Raw genomic sequence first — 14,849 nt, 5'->3', positions numbered from 1 at the left:
ATAAAATCTGTTTACTTCAAAAAAAAAAAACAAAAGAGAGAGAAGGATCATTCTGTATTTGTCCCCCTCCATCTGATGCACTCTACACAGTACCCTCCAGTTCCAACCACATAGCAATGAATTGCAATTATTTTAGTATTATTTGGCGGTGGGAGACTTGGGGCCACACCTGATGGTGCTCAGGATTTACTATGACCATATATGGTGCCAAGAATCAAATGCAAGTTTACCACCTGCAAGACATGTGCCTACCTTATGTACTCTCTCTCTCCAGCCTCAATTGTTTTATTTTCAATTGAAACTTTGAGGGCAAGGGCCAGCCAGGCAGATAGCACAGGAGTCAGGGGCACACACCTTGCATGCCTGGAGCCTCAGTTCAATGCTTTGCCCAGAACACTCCCCTCTAAGCACTGCTAGGTATAACTCTAGATGTCCTAAGCACTGCAAGCTGTAGGCCCCTACGAACATTTGGGGTGACCATGGTGGTCCCCAGTACCACAGTGCCTGGGGAACACCGCATCCTCAGGTTCAAAGGAACAGTGAAAAAATATTTCAACTCTGTACCTCCAACGTGATATTACTAATACCTACCTCATTGTAAGGAACAGCAAAATTAAAACGCTTACCTCATGGGGCTGAGAGATAGTAGAGAAGATAAAGCGTGTGCCCGACACCGATCTGACCCACATTCTATTTCTAGAACCACATGGTTCCCTGAGCATCACGGGGTCCTGTCTTGAGGCCCCCAAGCACTACTAACTGTGTCCATGAAAATCTCCAGCACTGCCTGGTCACCCAGGAATCTCTAGCAACCCAGAACTTAAGCAATCTCACAGTCTCGGGCACTCGCATTGAGCAGAGGTCCTGACTGGTAGAGAATCACAGATGGGGCCCCAGACCTTGGATCGCCTGAGCACTGCTTGGAAGCAAACCCTCTCCAAAATAGTAAAAATAAAAGTGCCTACCCCATTGTCTGGCATATAGTAAGTGCTCCATAAATGCCAGCAATTTTTACTATTTGGGGGAAGTAGCACAGATTTTAACCACTCTCTGTACATCAACCTGTAAAACATGATTTTATGTTTTACTGAAGTAAAATTGCATAACAATATATTTCTGATTTGCATTATTGAAAAGCAAAGATGTTTCAAAGTAAGATATGTTTTCCTTGGTTTTCCTTGGTGCAAATTGTAAAAATTCTGATTTTTCTCTGGAACTTTTATTTGCGATCCGTAAGACTAATAAGCCAACACAGCAATCAAAATTACTTCTAAAATTAAAACGTAAATGAAAATTTTTTTTATTGAAATTGTTTACATATTCTTTTTCTGTATTGTTAACTGTGAAATCCCCTCTCTCGGGCTGTGACAACCCCTCTCTGTCGTGGATCTGTGCAAACTCCTTCACTCGGGGATTACACGTGAAAGGATGTTCGATGGCTCTCCCAGCGGCTCTCTCTCAGTTCTCTCGAAATGCTTTCCCACCCGAGACAGCTGTTGCCTTGGACGGATACAGAAGAACAAGGGCCAAACTGGTTGCTGACTAGTTGCCATTTATTCAATCTCTCCTCTCTCTCAGCTCTCTCCAACCCTCTCTCTGACTCGCTCTACAACTCTCTCTGTGACTCCTCTCCAATCTCCCAAGCCACTCTTACTCTCAGCTCTCAGATTTCTCTCTAACTCACAATCTTCTCCACTGTGTCTCTTCTTCTCCTCATCTCTGTCTCTCCCTCAATCTTCCTCGAACTCTGTCACACTCAATCTATTTGTCCCTCTGTCACCATCTCCCTCCCTCTCTGTCTCTCTCTTCCTCAATCTTCCTCGAACTCTGTCTCCTTGCAATTTATTCCTTCCCACTGCATCCATCTCCTCTATCTCTGTCTCTCCCTCTCTCCCTCTTCTTCCTTTTCCTCCCCGCTGCCACTCTTTTTCTTCTCTCCATGCCTCCCCAACCACACCTCCCCACAGGAAGCGCAATCAAAATATTTTTCCAGTCTTCCCGATCATCTGCAGCCCACGAGGGCAAAACAGCCCTTAAGGTATGTTTCTCCTCTCCTTAGACCAGCAACTTAATTAACATCTTTAAGTCTACTTCCTAATATTTACCATTTGTATGGACACAGTAATAGACACTTTTAGGCTTGTAGGATGACTGTCCTGGGGACATCTCACCACAGACTCCGACTACAGTGTTCAGGCCGGATCAGTCATGCCTAACCCCAGCAGCGTCCAGCTCTAGTTATCACTTTTTGTATCATGACAGAATTTGTCCATGACCAAGCTCTTAACTTATAGTTAAGCATTTATGGCACTTTGGCCAGGCCCATTTCGATGCCAGAGTAGCTAGCTCACCGCTTGCCCTGGGTCCATCCAGTCCCTCGTCGGACCCTGCTTTTGGGAATCTAGGAAGTAAGAGCAACTGAGGCTTAAGTTGAGAGAACAGATGTCCAGGAGGTAATATTATCCGGAGTCAATCAACTCCCAAGTCACAGGCTTGTCTTTTTAACTATTTTCCTATATCCATACAAAAAGCAACTGCACTGAAATACGTAACTGTGCAAAGGACAGTATGGAAAAGAGAAAGACAATATTTACAAGTCAGAGTCTGATCAGGAGACAAAGATAATTGACAGGTCGAGGGAGCAATCAACAAACACAAGCTCCCAGAGGCCAGGGCAAGAAGGGCAAACCAATGTTATCCTACAGTTAACCATTTATTTTTCCCTTTTAAGTTAAAAATACAAATTTGATTGCCACATTTCACATAAAGTGTCCATCTTACAGGGGAATAAACTTTATTTTTTTGCTTTTTGGGTCACACCTGGCGATACACAGGGGTCACTCCTGGCTCTGCACTCAGGAATTACCCCTGGCGGTGCTCAGGGGACCATATGGGATGCTGGGAATCGAACCCGGGTCAGGCCGCGTGCAAGGCAAACGCCCTACCCGCTGTGCTATCTCTCCAGCCCCGGGAATAAACTTTAAAAAAAAATTTATTGAATCACCGTGAGATAGTTACAAGCTTTCATGTTTGGGTTACAATCTCACAATGATCAAACACCCATCCCTCCACCAGTGCACATTCCCCACCACCAATATCCCGGGTATACCCCCCCTTTCCCTGTGTCTTTTCTTCTCTCCATCTGTGCTTCTCCCTCAACCTTCCTCGAACTCTGTCTCACTCAATCTATTCATCCCTCTGTCACCTATCTATTCCCACCCTTCCCCTGCCTCTATGGCAGACAATATTACAGGGAAATAAACTTTAAAAATATATCAAATCTCTGGAGAGATAGTACAAGAGTTAAGGCACCAAGATTAATTCCCGAGCATGGAGCCAGAAGTTAGACCTGAGCATCAAATTTCAATCACATCTCAATTTATGTATTCTGGGAAGAAAAGCAGCAATGGTATTTATACATTTACTAGAGTTCTTTTTCTACAAGTGTCTATACAGTATAGTCCACGGAAACCAAGATTTCCTGTTTCACACAAAAATTCATACGCTGCTTTACATCTCATAATTCAGTGAGCTTGCTCAGTTGTCTCACTAGTAAAGTACCAAGTACCAACTTGGATTCCATCAAGAGTGAAAACATCAAAAAACATTCTGACTGATCTCTGAGAAATGAAAAAACACAAAGTGGTAGTTATACCTGGTATTCGGTATTTATTTCCACAAAATTTTGACACCTACAACATAAATCCAACTCTCCACAGGAATAGATCGAAGCTGCCAAGCTTTCTACCGTCAAAAAATATACCCATGAAGCTTAGCTTTTCTAAGTGGAGTTTATAGCCACCTGGCAGTAAGAAACTTGTGCCTGGAAGTAAGACAACCCACAGCATACCTTTGGCACCAGAGAGGGAGGTGAGTTTTACAAGTACGTGTGCACATGCACTCATTAACTATAAGGGACTTTTGTAACTGGCAATCCAAAATAAACTCATCTTAAGGATGATGTGTTTTTTTTCCGATTTCTACTTTTCATAGTTTCTCTTTTTTTTAATACTGGGAAAAATTAAATGTAAAAACTTTTTAAAAATTACATACCTAAAACTCAACCATCAATAACTTTGTAAATCAGTTTTTTTAATTTAACAAAAAAACAAAAGCACTGTAGCCCTGCAGCACTAATATCCCATTGTTCATCAATTTGCTCAAGCGGGCACCAGTCATGTCTCCATCGTGACAATTGTGAAACTTGTTGTTACTGTTTTTGGCATATCGAATATGCCATGGGTAGCTTGCCAGGCTCTGAACAAAAAATTAAAAATACTTAAAAAAAACCTTAAAAGGTTCTTTAAGTTCATCCTAATGGAAATACCTATTGAAAATTACTTTCCATTAAAAACATTTTTTTCCTCTGGGTTCACTAATTCCAGTAGCCAAACTGATTTGTAGAATCATGATTTTTCAGCTGTGAAAAATTTTATTATTCTACCCTCCTATGTTAAAGTCACAATGTGTTTCAAATCTCCTCTTTCTGCTAACTCCAAGCATTTCCAAACATGTGCCTTAAAGTCATCTCATTTAATGAGGTTTTGTCCACTTTTAACTGTGCCTGACTCTCCCTTACTATCAAATTAAAGGCCTGTGTGGCAAAAATGAGCTTACCTCCTACTAATAGGTGTGGAAAGAAAACATGAACCGAAAAGAATCCCATTTCCATGCAAATCTTAATTTCCTTTTACATTTCTCCCTACCCAACTTCTTTTTCTTTTTTGGACTTTGGGACATATCTAGCAGTGCTCAGGGATTACTCTTGCTCTGTGCTCAGGGATTATTGAATCCAGGTCAGCTGCATCCTGGCAAGCACCCTACTCACTCTGCTATTGCTCTGGCCCCCCTATTTAACTTCTTCATGCAAACCGTACAAGCAAAAAGCCTAAGTACTCCAGATTGGCAGTAACACAAGGGTATTGGTCAAGGGTATTAGGCATTTCAGTTGTTTAGAGGTAATGCAATGAAGTGTATTAAAACCATACGTCAGCACTAGAGTAAGCATGTGACCCAAAGTATAAGCAACCTTAACAAAATAGTTTGCTAAGGAGACAGGGAGAGGGAAGGGAATCCTGTCGATGCTGTAGGGACGCTGATACTAGTGGTGGCTTTGGAGTTGGAATATTGAATGCCCAAAATTGTTATTTAAAAGCCTTATAAATCATGATGCCTAAATAAAACTTATGAAAATCATTCTGACCTCCAGAATGCTAATCATGTTATTTTATAACAAGGAATAATTTTGTTAACAGGAATTTTATCTTTGGTTTGGGGACAACTTCTGTTGGTGTTCGGGTGTCACTCCTCAGACCAGGTATTGCTGGGGATTAAAACCAGGCCTCCCACATATGAATATGTGCTCAGCCTATCTCTCAGACTCAAGGATTTCATTTTACTGAATCACTGTGAGACAGTTACAAAGCTGTTTATGATTGGGTTTCAATGTTCCCACAGCCATCCCTTCACCAGTGGACATTTCCCACCACCAATTTTCCCGGTTTCCCTCCTGTCCCTCCTCCCCCCGAAGCCTACCTATGGCACTTTTCTTCTCTCTCAATCTCTCTCTCTTTCCCTTTAGGCACTGTGGTTTGCAATACTGTAACTGAAAGATTGTCATGTACATCATTTTACCTACTTTCAGCACTTAGTTCTTTTCCAGAGTGATCATTTCCAACTATCATTGTCACATGGTGGTTCCTTATCCGTCCTAATTGCGCTCACCACAACTTGCAGCAAGCTTCCTACCATGTACCAATCCTCCTGGCCTTCATTTCTACTTTCTTTGGGTATTATTCTCATACTATGTTTTTTATATCCTGCTAATTAGTGCAATCATTCTAATCAGTCCCTCTCCATTTGACTGATTTCGCTCAGCATGATACTCTCCTTGAATAAGCAGCTTTCATAGCTTCATTTTTCCAAGGATTATTCTTAATGACACAGCAAAACCCATTTTATAATTCCTATAAGAAACTATATTCCAAGTAAAAGTATAGACCTTAACTTTCCCAGTTGAGAACCATCCCAGATTTTCCAAAAGTTACAAACAATTTGAGAGGGAAACAAAACTTACTGTTTATATGATTTATATTTATTAATCAAAAGTACACACCTAAACAAAGACTATTAAATGTTGATCAAAATATTGACAATTAAGTCCTATAAATCTGGTAAGAAAACACCAGCTATATCTAATGAATTTTAGTTGCTTTAAGTTTCTAAAGAAAATACAATAATTCCGACACCATTAATTATTAGAACCTTTCAAACAATAGGGGAAATATAAACATTATTAGAAGCACCTTAATTTGTAGGCAAAGAAATGCAAAGTCTAACTGTGATGCAACTTGATGTTTGTCTTGGATTACTTACGTTACAAAGCATCATTACCACCATTTGGCTGCTCTGATGATTGATGCAATCCAACCAGTGGTTGAAATTAAATTCACAATGTGATTCTGCCTATCAGCAAAACAAACTAATGGTTTAACTATCAAATGCAAATTATACAATGAAATCAGATAACCTTCAAAAGGGTCAATTTCCTGGCCTACTACATCAATATCAAACTCACAATGTCTTTCAAAAGCCCCACATTGAGGAAAAGAGGAACACAGTATTGCTTCATCTATATTTTACTAGCTCTTCCAGTGTTTCAGAGTGATAAGTGTTTTCAATGATCTAACACGAATGATTCAGAAGATGGACATTAGAATTATTGAACAACTGTCTTGATTGAATCAGACTATGGGCGTAGTGTTTTGGTAGTTGGTCTTCCATGCAGGTGATCTTATAGTTCACATGGAGGGGAGAGGGATGTTAATTGTCCTAAAATTAAGGGAGAAGAAAGTTAATCCATGGTAACCCCAAATATATCAATATATCATGCATTTGCTTAAACATACTATAATCTAATCTATTTCACTACTCAGAAATAGTTCTAGTTCAGTGGCTCAAATAAAACACGAAGGGTACCCTATGGATGAATTCTGAAAGAAATGGTTCTCATGCTTTATCATTCATTACTGAAGTCACTGAAACACATTACTTCCCAAAAATCTGGTTCCTGGTATGATCAGATGAGATAATGGCCAACAATAATCTACCATTTTTAGACTACTGGGACTATGGAATAATAGAACTAAGTAAAAGACTAGACTAGGGAAAATGCCAATATTGGGAACATCACAGTAAAGTCACTATTTGGGTTCATTTCTCATCATTCTAGGTCCAAATTTGTGTGAAAAAAATGACACTCCGGCTCTTTAGACTAGGATGTATAAAGACAGACTATCTTTTTTAACCATGCCTAGAATGTGAAGATCATTTGCCCATGCAGGGCTAATATGGCATCAACAAGATATAAATATGCTACGGGTCTTGGCAAACAGAGTAAACACCAACCTTGACAGAACTGAAGACTGAAATGAATGTACCTTAAGCTGGAGAGGGTCGGTCCTTGATGTGCTGGTTACACTATCTCATATTGGTTATTTGTTATAGCGCGAGAAAGGCAATAGGCTAGAATGATTTCAATCAGCTAGAAACAGAACAAAAGCAAAATTAAACATGGGGGAAGTAGCAAAAAGACCTCCTCTTTTACTTCTAATTCACGTCCTTAAGTTCAACTTGGTTCCTAACACAATATTAGCATCTTTACCACATACGCATATACAATGCTGTGCGGTTATATGATCTAAATGTTATTAGGTCCAAACTTATCTGTACTCCTAATCAGGTAATTGCAACCATATACTAATTTTTGACTGCATATCAAAATAATGTTCCCATCTATATGATGTTTTAGTTAATGAACAGTGATGCTGGCAAGAAAAAAGGGTTTAATCTCATCTGATCTCAGAAGCTAAGCAGAGTCAGGCCTAGTTAGTACTCAGATGAGAGAAACCAGAACTGAAGAGGATACCAGATTTTTCCACAGTTGACTGCTTGTAGAACAAACACTGTGTGCCTGCAACCTTATTGTAAACAACTTTGTATATCAGTGTCTAAATAAAACATTTTAAAATGCTTTAAAAATTAGGTATTATTCTTAAAATTTTTTTGACTCATTGACAATAATGGTTTCTCATGGACATAAGCCTAAGACCACACCCATCCCCAGTGTACCCATCTCCTTTTCTAGAAAAATGACATGTATTTCTACAACACAATTCTAAATTTGGGGTTTTTGATTTTCAATGCATGATTAGCCACAGTTAAAAAAAATAGGAGGGGCTGGAGCAATAGCACAGTAGGGCATTTGCCTTGCACGCAGCCGACCTGGGTTTGATTCCCAGCATCCCATACGGTTCCCTGAACACCACTGGGGGTAGTTCCTGAGTGCAGAGCCAGGAGTAACCCCTATGCTTTGTCGGGTGTGACCAAAAAAGCGGGGAAAAAAAAGATAGGAGAAAAGGGATTACAACTTTTTTTGAATTCTGTTTGTTTTGGGGGGCACACACCAGTGGTGCTCAGAGATTACTCCTGGCAGTGCTTGGGGGACCACGCTGGGTGCTAGAGCTTGAACCTGGGTTGGCTGAGTGTCAGATAAACGCTTTATCTGCCATAGTATCTCACTGGCTGGGGACTGCAACTTTTTGAGAGCTCTTAAATTGTGGGAAACAGTATGGGGAAAAACAAGATCAGACACACTAAAAAATGGAATAAATGAAAGACAATCTCCCCTCCCAATAAAAACTAAAGACCCAATCACAAATGACTGACTACATATACGCTTCATACCAAAAGACTCTATGTTGTGATAAGCAACCCAGTTTTGTGAGAATAATGACTTTCCTCTAAAAATGCCCCTGCTATCCAAGCCCCTGAAATAAACCAAGTCTTCTCAAACTGGCAATTTTCTAAGCTTATAACCTACAAGGATGACACACTCTTTCATAACTACGAAGACTTACCTGGAAGCAAGCAACACCAAAAGAAATTCCTGCAACAACTCCCATTTCTGACTCTATAATGGTCATTACCTTTATAAAACAACCCTAAAGGAAGAATAAAAAAAAAATAAGTATAGCAAAAACAATCATACTTTAAAACATCTCTGCAAAAGATGAGTTTCTGACAATAATTTTATTAAAATGTATTATCTTTCATGTAATAAACCAGGTCTCCTTTCAATCTTAACATTTTCAAGGAAGTTTGGGAACACAGGGTTCCACTATGTAAATTACAAATCTCAAAGTTACTTGCTAGTTATATGAATTCAAGACACAAGTTCCGAGCTTCAGTTTCCTCATCTACTTTGTACTAATGCACTTGACCTATGTTTTAAGTAAAACTGAGTTAACTCTGATTTCAATTAACATTTCCAATAATAAAAAAAATACGAGAGGCTCTTTACTTCAGTGTTAATTTTATCTACATCTTTCTGTGGAGAACAATCTTCGAGTTTACAGCAACTGTTAGGAAATCCTTTCTCTGAGTAATAATCAGTATCCTTCCAATCAGTATAGTTGGTGACACCGCAACAATGCAACTGAAAAATAAAATCAACATGAGAATCTGCAGTTCATATTATAACTTTTTATCAAATATTTAACACAGTATTATCATAGACTGCAATTTGTGCTTAAAACATTTACTATAGTCTAACTTTTTAAGAGAGTACCCTCAACTGGCATAATTTTGTTTATTTTGGAGCTACACCCAGGGATCACTCCGGGCAGGGCTTAGGGGACCATATGCAGTGCTGGGAATTAGAGCCGGTCAACGGCATGCAAGACAGGCACCCTAACCACTGTTGCTCCAGCCCTCAAATGGCATAATTTAAGGGAATACTAACACCAAACAGTTGTCACTGTTGGCTAGCCTTATTTTCCTGCTGTAGTTGGCAGTTACAATGAAGAGAAGAGGTGTGCATGTCACACCATACTTTCCAGCCCCCATTTCCTTTTTCTGCTACTCTAAGAGTACATACAGTAACACGGCTGGACAGCTAGCTTCCAGAATCCTACCCTCTTCTCTAAGGGGACAGAGAATATATGCTCTGCTTTAAAAAGCCACTTACCGTACTCTGGATCTTGTCTACGGCCTCACTTCTATAATCGCCTGTAGCATTATACTCTTTCAAAGCCTTTTCATAATTAGTCTTAAAGCTGTTCTTAATCTGAAAGAAACACAATGTCAATAAACAGTCTAGAAAGTTCCTTTAGTTTCTAGATCAAATAAGAGATCATCACATCTGATCAATGGTCATTTTTTTTTTGGCTTTTTGGGCCACACCTAGTGATACTCAGGGGTTCCTCCTAGCTCTGCACTCAGTAATTACTCACTGCCCACAGTGCTGAAAGGGCATATGGGGTGCTGGGAATTGAACCTGGATCAGCTACATGCAAGGGAAACACTCTAGTGACTGTACTATCTCTCCTGCCCATCAACGGTCATATTTCTGACAGCAGCAAATATAACTGACTCCTATGGTCCCATACTATCTTTAAGAAATATAGTCTAGCTAAAGGGATGATACCTTGACAAAAAGGAGTAAGTAGTAACACAGCATAATATTACAATCACTGCAAATAGAAAGTACTATGGGACTATGTTCAAGGGCATGAATACTTAGTCAAACATATTTCTATAGTTTTAAATTATACTACCGTCACTATACACAGACAAACTACAAGCAATTATGGACACTTTAATATTCTGGTGATTAATTATTTATAATTTAATGTATTTTCTTTGATACAAAAAGTGGCCTATAATTTCTATAATAAAGTCATTTATAATAAATAATTGTGAGCTATAAATTGAAAAAGTAAGTCTTAAACATAGCTGTGAGGGTTTAAACAATAAAAAGTTGTCATCAACTCTATTAAATCAATTCATTTTTTTCTATCAGAATATATTTTAACATACTGAGGTTTTCAAAGACAAAGTTACCTCATGTCTGAAAACAAATCCTATGATGGCAGCAACCAATTCGACCATAAAAATAAGAGTCAGAAACATCGCATACTGCAGAATGAAAAGAAAGCACAATTAGTGTATAAGTAAGATACATTCAAAGTCTCAAAGGGTTGAGTCAAAAGGGGTGAAATGGTTTACTCAGTTTGAGATGTTTTATTGAAAAGGCCAGAAAAAAAAACACAACAAAAGGCAACTGTCAGCCAAATTGCACTTGGTAAATTATCAGAAGGAACAGGAAAAACTGTAAAGAGCAATCCCCAGTTCCTAGAAAACGAGAGCACAATATACAAGACTTTTCTGAAATCATGCTTCAATTCAAAGGAAAACATGGACTCACCAGTTTCAGCATCCATGCGGAAGCTCGGCAGGTAGCAAAGCAGCCAAAGGTGCCCAAAAGAATAATAACAGTGCCAGTGCCAATGAGCACGAAGGGGACATTGGTAGCCTTCTCATTTAAGAGGGAAAAATAATTTTCCAGGCTCACCATTCCCCAAATGCCAACAGCAAAAAGGATAAAACCAGTGATCTATGTGGGAAAGCAGAGAATAGACGTTTATGCTATGCCTACAGCGGCATCTTCAAACCACAAACCAATCTGCTGTCGAAGAAACAACCGGACTGAGGATTTAGCCTTCAGTGGGTGGAATATGGCAGGCAAGGGAGGACAATAGAGGCGAGGAAGTAGGGAAACTGCACCCAAGGGGAGGCCTGGAGAACTCCACAAGCTGGGTCACAGGGCAACTGGGGCCATAACCGGGACGGGGTGAGTGGAGAGGGCCCACTGCAAACAGGGCTCAACCAAATTCTTTTTGTTCCCCAAGCAAATTCTTAATGGCATCCGTTTCTGTGTGTGAGCACAATGCCGTGACTTCTTTGCCCTCTAGGAACTCAAAACTTTCCGAAGAACTGTTTTATTCCCGCCTTGGTACGGCCAACATTCCTGGAAAGGCGGGGGGGGGGGGGGGGTGACGGGGAAGGGGGGGTGCTTCTTGGGAGTTCCAACATCTTCCCCTCTTCCCCTCCAGCTGGGCGCTGAGCCAGGGACAAAGGGAGGGTACACAAAAGGGAGCCCGAGACTGGTGGGAGAGGAGTCCCTGCCCGTACTTACCTATGCAAAACTCCCCTCTCATGAAGCAGTGAAAAGAAAGAGACTATTATGCAAGTGAACCCTCTGAGAAGTCGCGCCAGCCTAGCCCCTCTCCAACGGTTGGGGCAGGGGAATGGATTAGGGGGGGGGGGGGGAGTGACATGACTCTCTGCATGGTCTGGTGGGGTTACAGCGTCCCTTTCCCTCTCCCCGCATTACACTGCACGGCAAGGCACATCTGGATCTCCGTCTATCATCGACTGCCGTCGACAGACACCAGGGCCCTCACCCCTACCCGCACCCCCCCACCCCCTCAACTCTGTGCCTGCGCGGGGAGTCCCCGACAGCCGCCGCCGCCGGGGGTGGGGGGGAGGCCCGCAACACCCCACCCTCGCTCAGCTCTGGGTCCCCTCCCCCCACCCCCACCCCACCCCACCCCCCCGCCCGGGGACTCCCTGTCCAGTGCCCGGGGGAGTCTGCTCTCACCCAGAAGATAAAAGTGTAGATCAAGAGGACGCTCTTGAAACAAGTAATGACCGGTTTGGTCTGCAGTCTCCGAGACGGGGACGCCATGACGAACCACCCCGGGCCCGGCCCCGCCGCCGCGGGGTGCTCGTCAGCGAGGGAGCGGGCCGCGGGAGGCCCCGAGTGGCCCCGGAAACGGCCGAAAACTTACGAGCGTCTACAAGGGAGCAGAGCCGGAAGCCCCGCGCGGTCCTCCCCAGGGCTGAAGTCCGGGAGGGTGTTCCCGGCCCCGGGAGCCGCTTCCCGGCGCCCCCTGCCGAAGGGGACCGAAAACTATATACAAAGGTTCTAGTGTCGGAATTTTCTTAGATCTAGCGAAGCGTCAGGGTTTTTGGTTTTTCCCCCTTGAAAGAAATCCTTCCCCTCCCCCCCACCCCCCACCCCCCACCCCATCCCTCGCAGGTGAAACTGTGATTCGATCACCAGCAGCGCCAGCTGCGCTTTGAGCTTCGGCCTCGCTGGCCCCTGGTGCCCTAGAGGAAAGGGGGGAAAAATAAGTCAAAAGTGACCTAAGAAAGAGGCAAAAATACCAGCGACTATCTTTGCCAAAGAGAAAGGAGATCGCAAAGCAATACTTACGGTCGCGGTTTGAAACAAGAACCGAAAGGAGAAGTGAAATTGACCAAGCAGGCTGATTTTTTTTTCTCCCTTGGTCGGTGTTTTCCCAATTTTTAAACCTGGTGGTTTTTTTTTTTTTTTTTCAGTGAGGAAGGGGCCTAAGAATTCAATCATGAACTATGGGTGATGCGTCCATGAGTCAGTAGTCAAGAGTCGTGTGGAATTTTTAAATGCAGCCCTCTTCCGAACAGTGGTGACCAAACACTAAAGCTATTTTTTGTGTGAACTTAACTTCAGGAATGCTTAGAAGACTCCGAGTAGAGCCAAAGCGATAGTACAGGGTCAAGGTACTTTTCTTTCACGCAACCCCAGAGGATTTGATCACGGAACTGCATGCGGGACCCTGAGCACCGCCAGGGGTCACTCCTGATCACAGAGCTAGGAAGAGCCGCCGAGCACTCGGGTGCGGCCCAAAAACAAAACAAAAGACTTCAGAAACTTAGAAAGCCTAGAAAACTTAGAAATCATATGAATCAAAAGATTTTTTCAATGTATTTAGTTATTTGATACACTGACAAAATGGGAGTATAAACTACAAATAATATAACGGCTAGTCCTAAATTTCATATGATGAGAGGAGAATTGAGTCTGGACGCTATAGATCTCCACTTTTTCCAGCATTCTTACACCTTTTAAGTCGAAGTTTGAACAAAAGATGGGGAAAGAGAGATAGTACATTGGGTAGGGCTCTTGCCTTGTACGATCCCAACATTCCATAGGGTACCCAGAGAAGTGCCAGGAGTAATTCCTGAGTTCAGAGCCAGGTGTAACCTGAGTACCACTGGGTGTGGTCCACAAACAAAAAAGAAAAGAAAAGGAAAAGAGTGACCAATTATTGTCCTCAAAAATAGGTCATTTGCTTCTCACAGGAATCCAAGGATACTGGAAAGGATTCTCTTTTTTCATGTAATTAGGTTCAAAACACATTTACAAAGCGACTTATATACAAACAAATCAATGAAGTGATACAAGCATTTTCATCAGGACATTAGTTAAATTCCTAGCTTTCATCATTCTTGAACTTCAAGAACAGTGTAAACAAAAACAAAAGAAAGATAAGTAGGTTATCACACTCTTTCCAATCGAACCCTTCTTGCTCCCTCCATAAAAATATATTCTTATAGAGCCGGAGTGATAGTACAGCAGGTAGGGCATTTACCTTGCACACGGCCAACCTGGGTACCAACCATCCCCAGCATCCCATATGGTTTCCCATATGGTCCCCCAAGCACCGCCAAGAGTGATTCCTGAGTGCAGAGCCAGGAGTAACCCCCGAGGATTGCTGGGAGTGCTCCAAAAAGCAAAGATATATATATATATACACATATATGAAAAAATCACCTATTCTTTCAAGTATTGAAGTTTTCCTTTTTGATTCTATTACATGCAAGAAACTCCATGTTTCAAAGTCATGTATCATGAAGAGTTTGTTTTTAGTGACAGTATGTTTTAGGAACTGGTTTCTCAACTACAGTGTAATCTCTTTGAGGGAAATAAACTATAGAATGAGTTTTATTCATTAGAGAAATGGGATTAAAAGACTCCCAGTTTCTTATCCAGCCTCATTGCATCATCATTGACACCGGCCTTGAATCACAAATGGCCCAAGTCCTGAATTAGTAAAGGAAAGGTGGATGCCTGAACTTTCTGCTTTTGAAAACTTGCTTTTAAATATGTACCACTGAACCAG

The 14,849-nt window shown here is 41.6% G+C and overlaps 1 protein-coding gene across 2 annotated transcripts; it reads right to left on the bottom strand.

The window, feature by feature from the left end:
- Window positions 1-6,072: 6,072 nt before the first annotated feature.
- On the bottom strand, window positions 6,073-12,875 carry TSPAN6 (tetraspanin 6). Of its 2 annotated transcripts, XM_055121836.1 has the most exons (9): window positions 12,503-12,875; window positions 12,038-12,054; window positions 11,267-11,455; window positions 10,903-10,977; window positions 10,028-10,126; window positions 9,362-9,496; window positions 8,919-9,002; window positions 7,440-7,543; window positions 6,073-6,831 (listed from the first exon to the last, which is right to left on the bottom strand). In XM_055121836.1, exons 3-8 carry the CDS (start codon window positions 11,414-11,416, stop codon window positions 7,475-7,477), a joined length of 612 nt encoding a protein of 203 aa, XP_054977811.1. In that variant the 5' UTR covers window positions 11,417-11,455; window positions 12,038-12,054; window positions 12,503-12,875; the 3' UTR covers window positions 6,073-6,831; window positions 7,440-7,474. The 2 variants fall into 2 exon arrangements, with proteins under 2 accessions (XP_054977811.1, XP_004611706.1); XM_004611649.2 differs by lacking the exon at window positions 12,038-12,054.
- Between the last annotated feature and the right edge of the window lie 1,974 nt (window positions 12,876-14,849).

Source organism: Sorex araneus, chromosome X, assembly GCF_027595985.1.
Source record: "Sorex araneus isolate mSorAra2 chromosome X, mSorAra2.pri, whole genome shotgun sequence".
Lineage (NCBI taxonomy): Eukaryota > Metazoa > Chordata > Mammalia > Eulipotyphla > Soricidae > Sorex > Sorex araneus.
Note: the sequence above shows the minus strand (reverse complement) of the source record. Positions and strands in the feature narration are given on the sequence as shown.

Excerpts from the sequence above, each read along its gene's own strand:
- TSPAN6 (XM_004611649.2), bottom strand. The coding sequence starts at position 12,589 with ATGGCGTCCCCGTCTCGGAGACTGCAGACCAAACCGGTCATTACTTGT. Across the intron at positions 11,456-12,502 it reads TCTACACTTTTATCTTCTGG|ATCACTGGTTTTATCCTTTT; the intron begins GTGAGAGCAGAC and ends TTTCCCACATAG. Across the intron at positions 7,544-8,918 it reads TTGGTGTTGCTTGCTTCCAG|CTGATTGAAATCATTCTAGC; the intron begins GTAAGTCTTCGT and ends TTCTGTTTCTAG.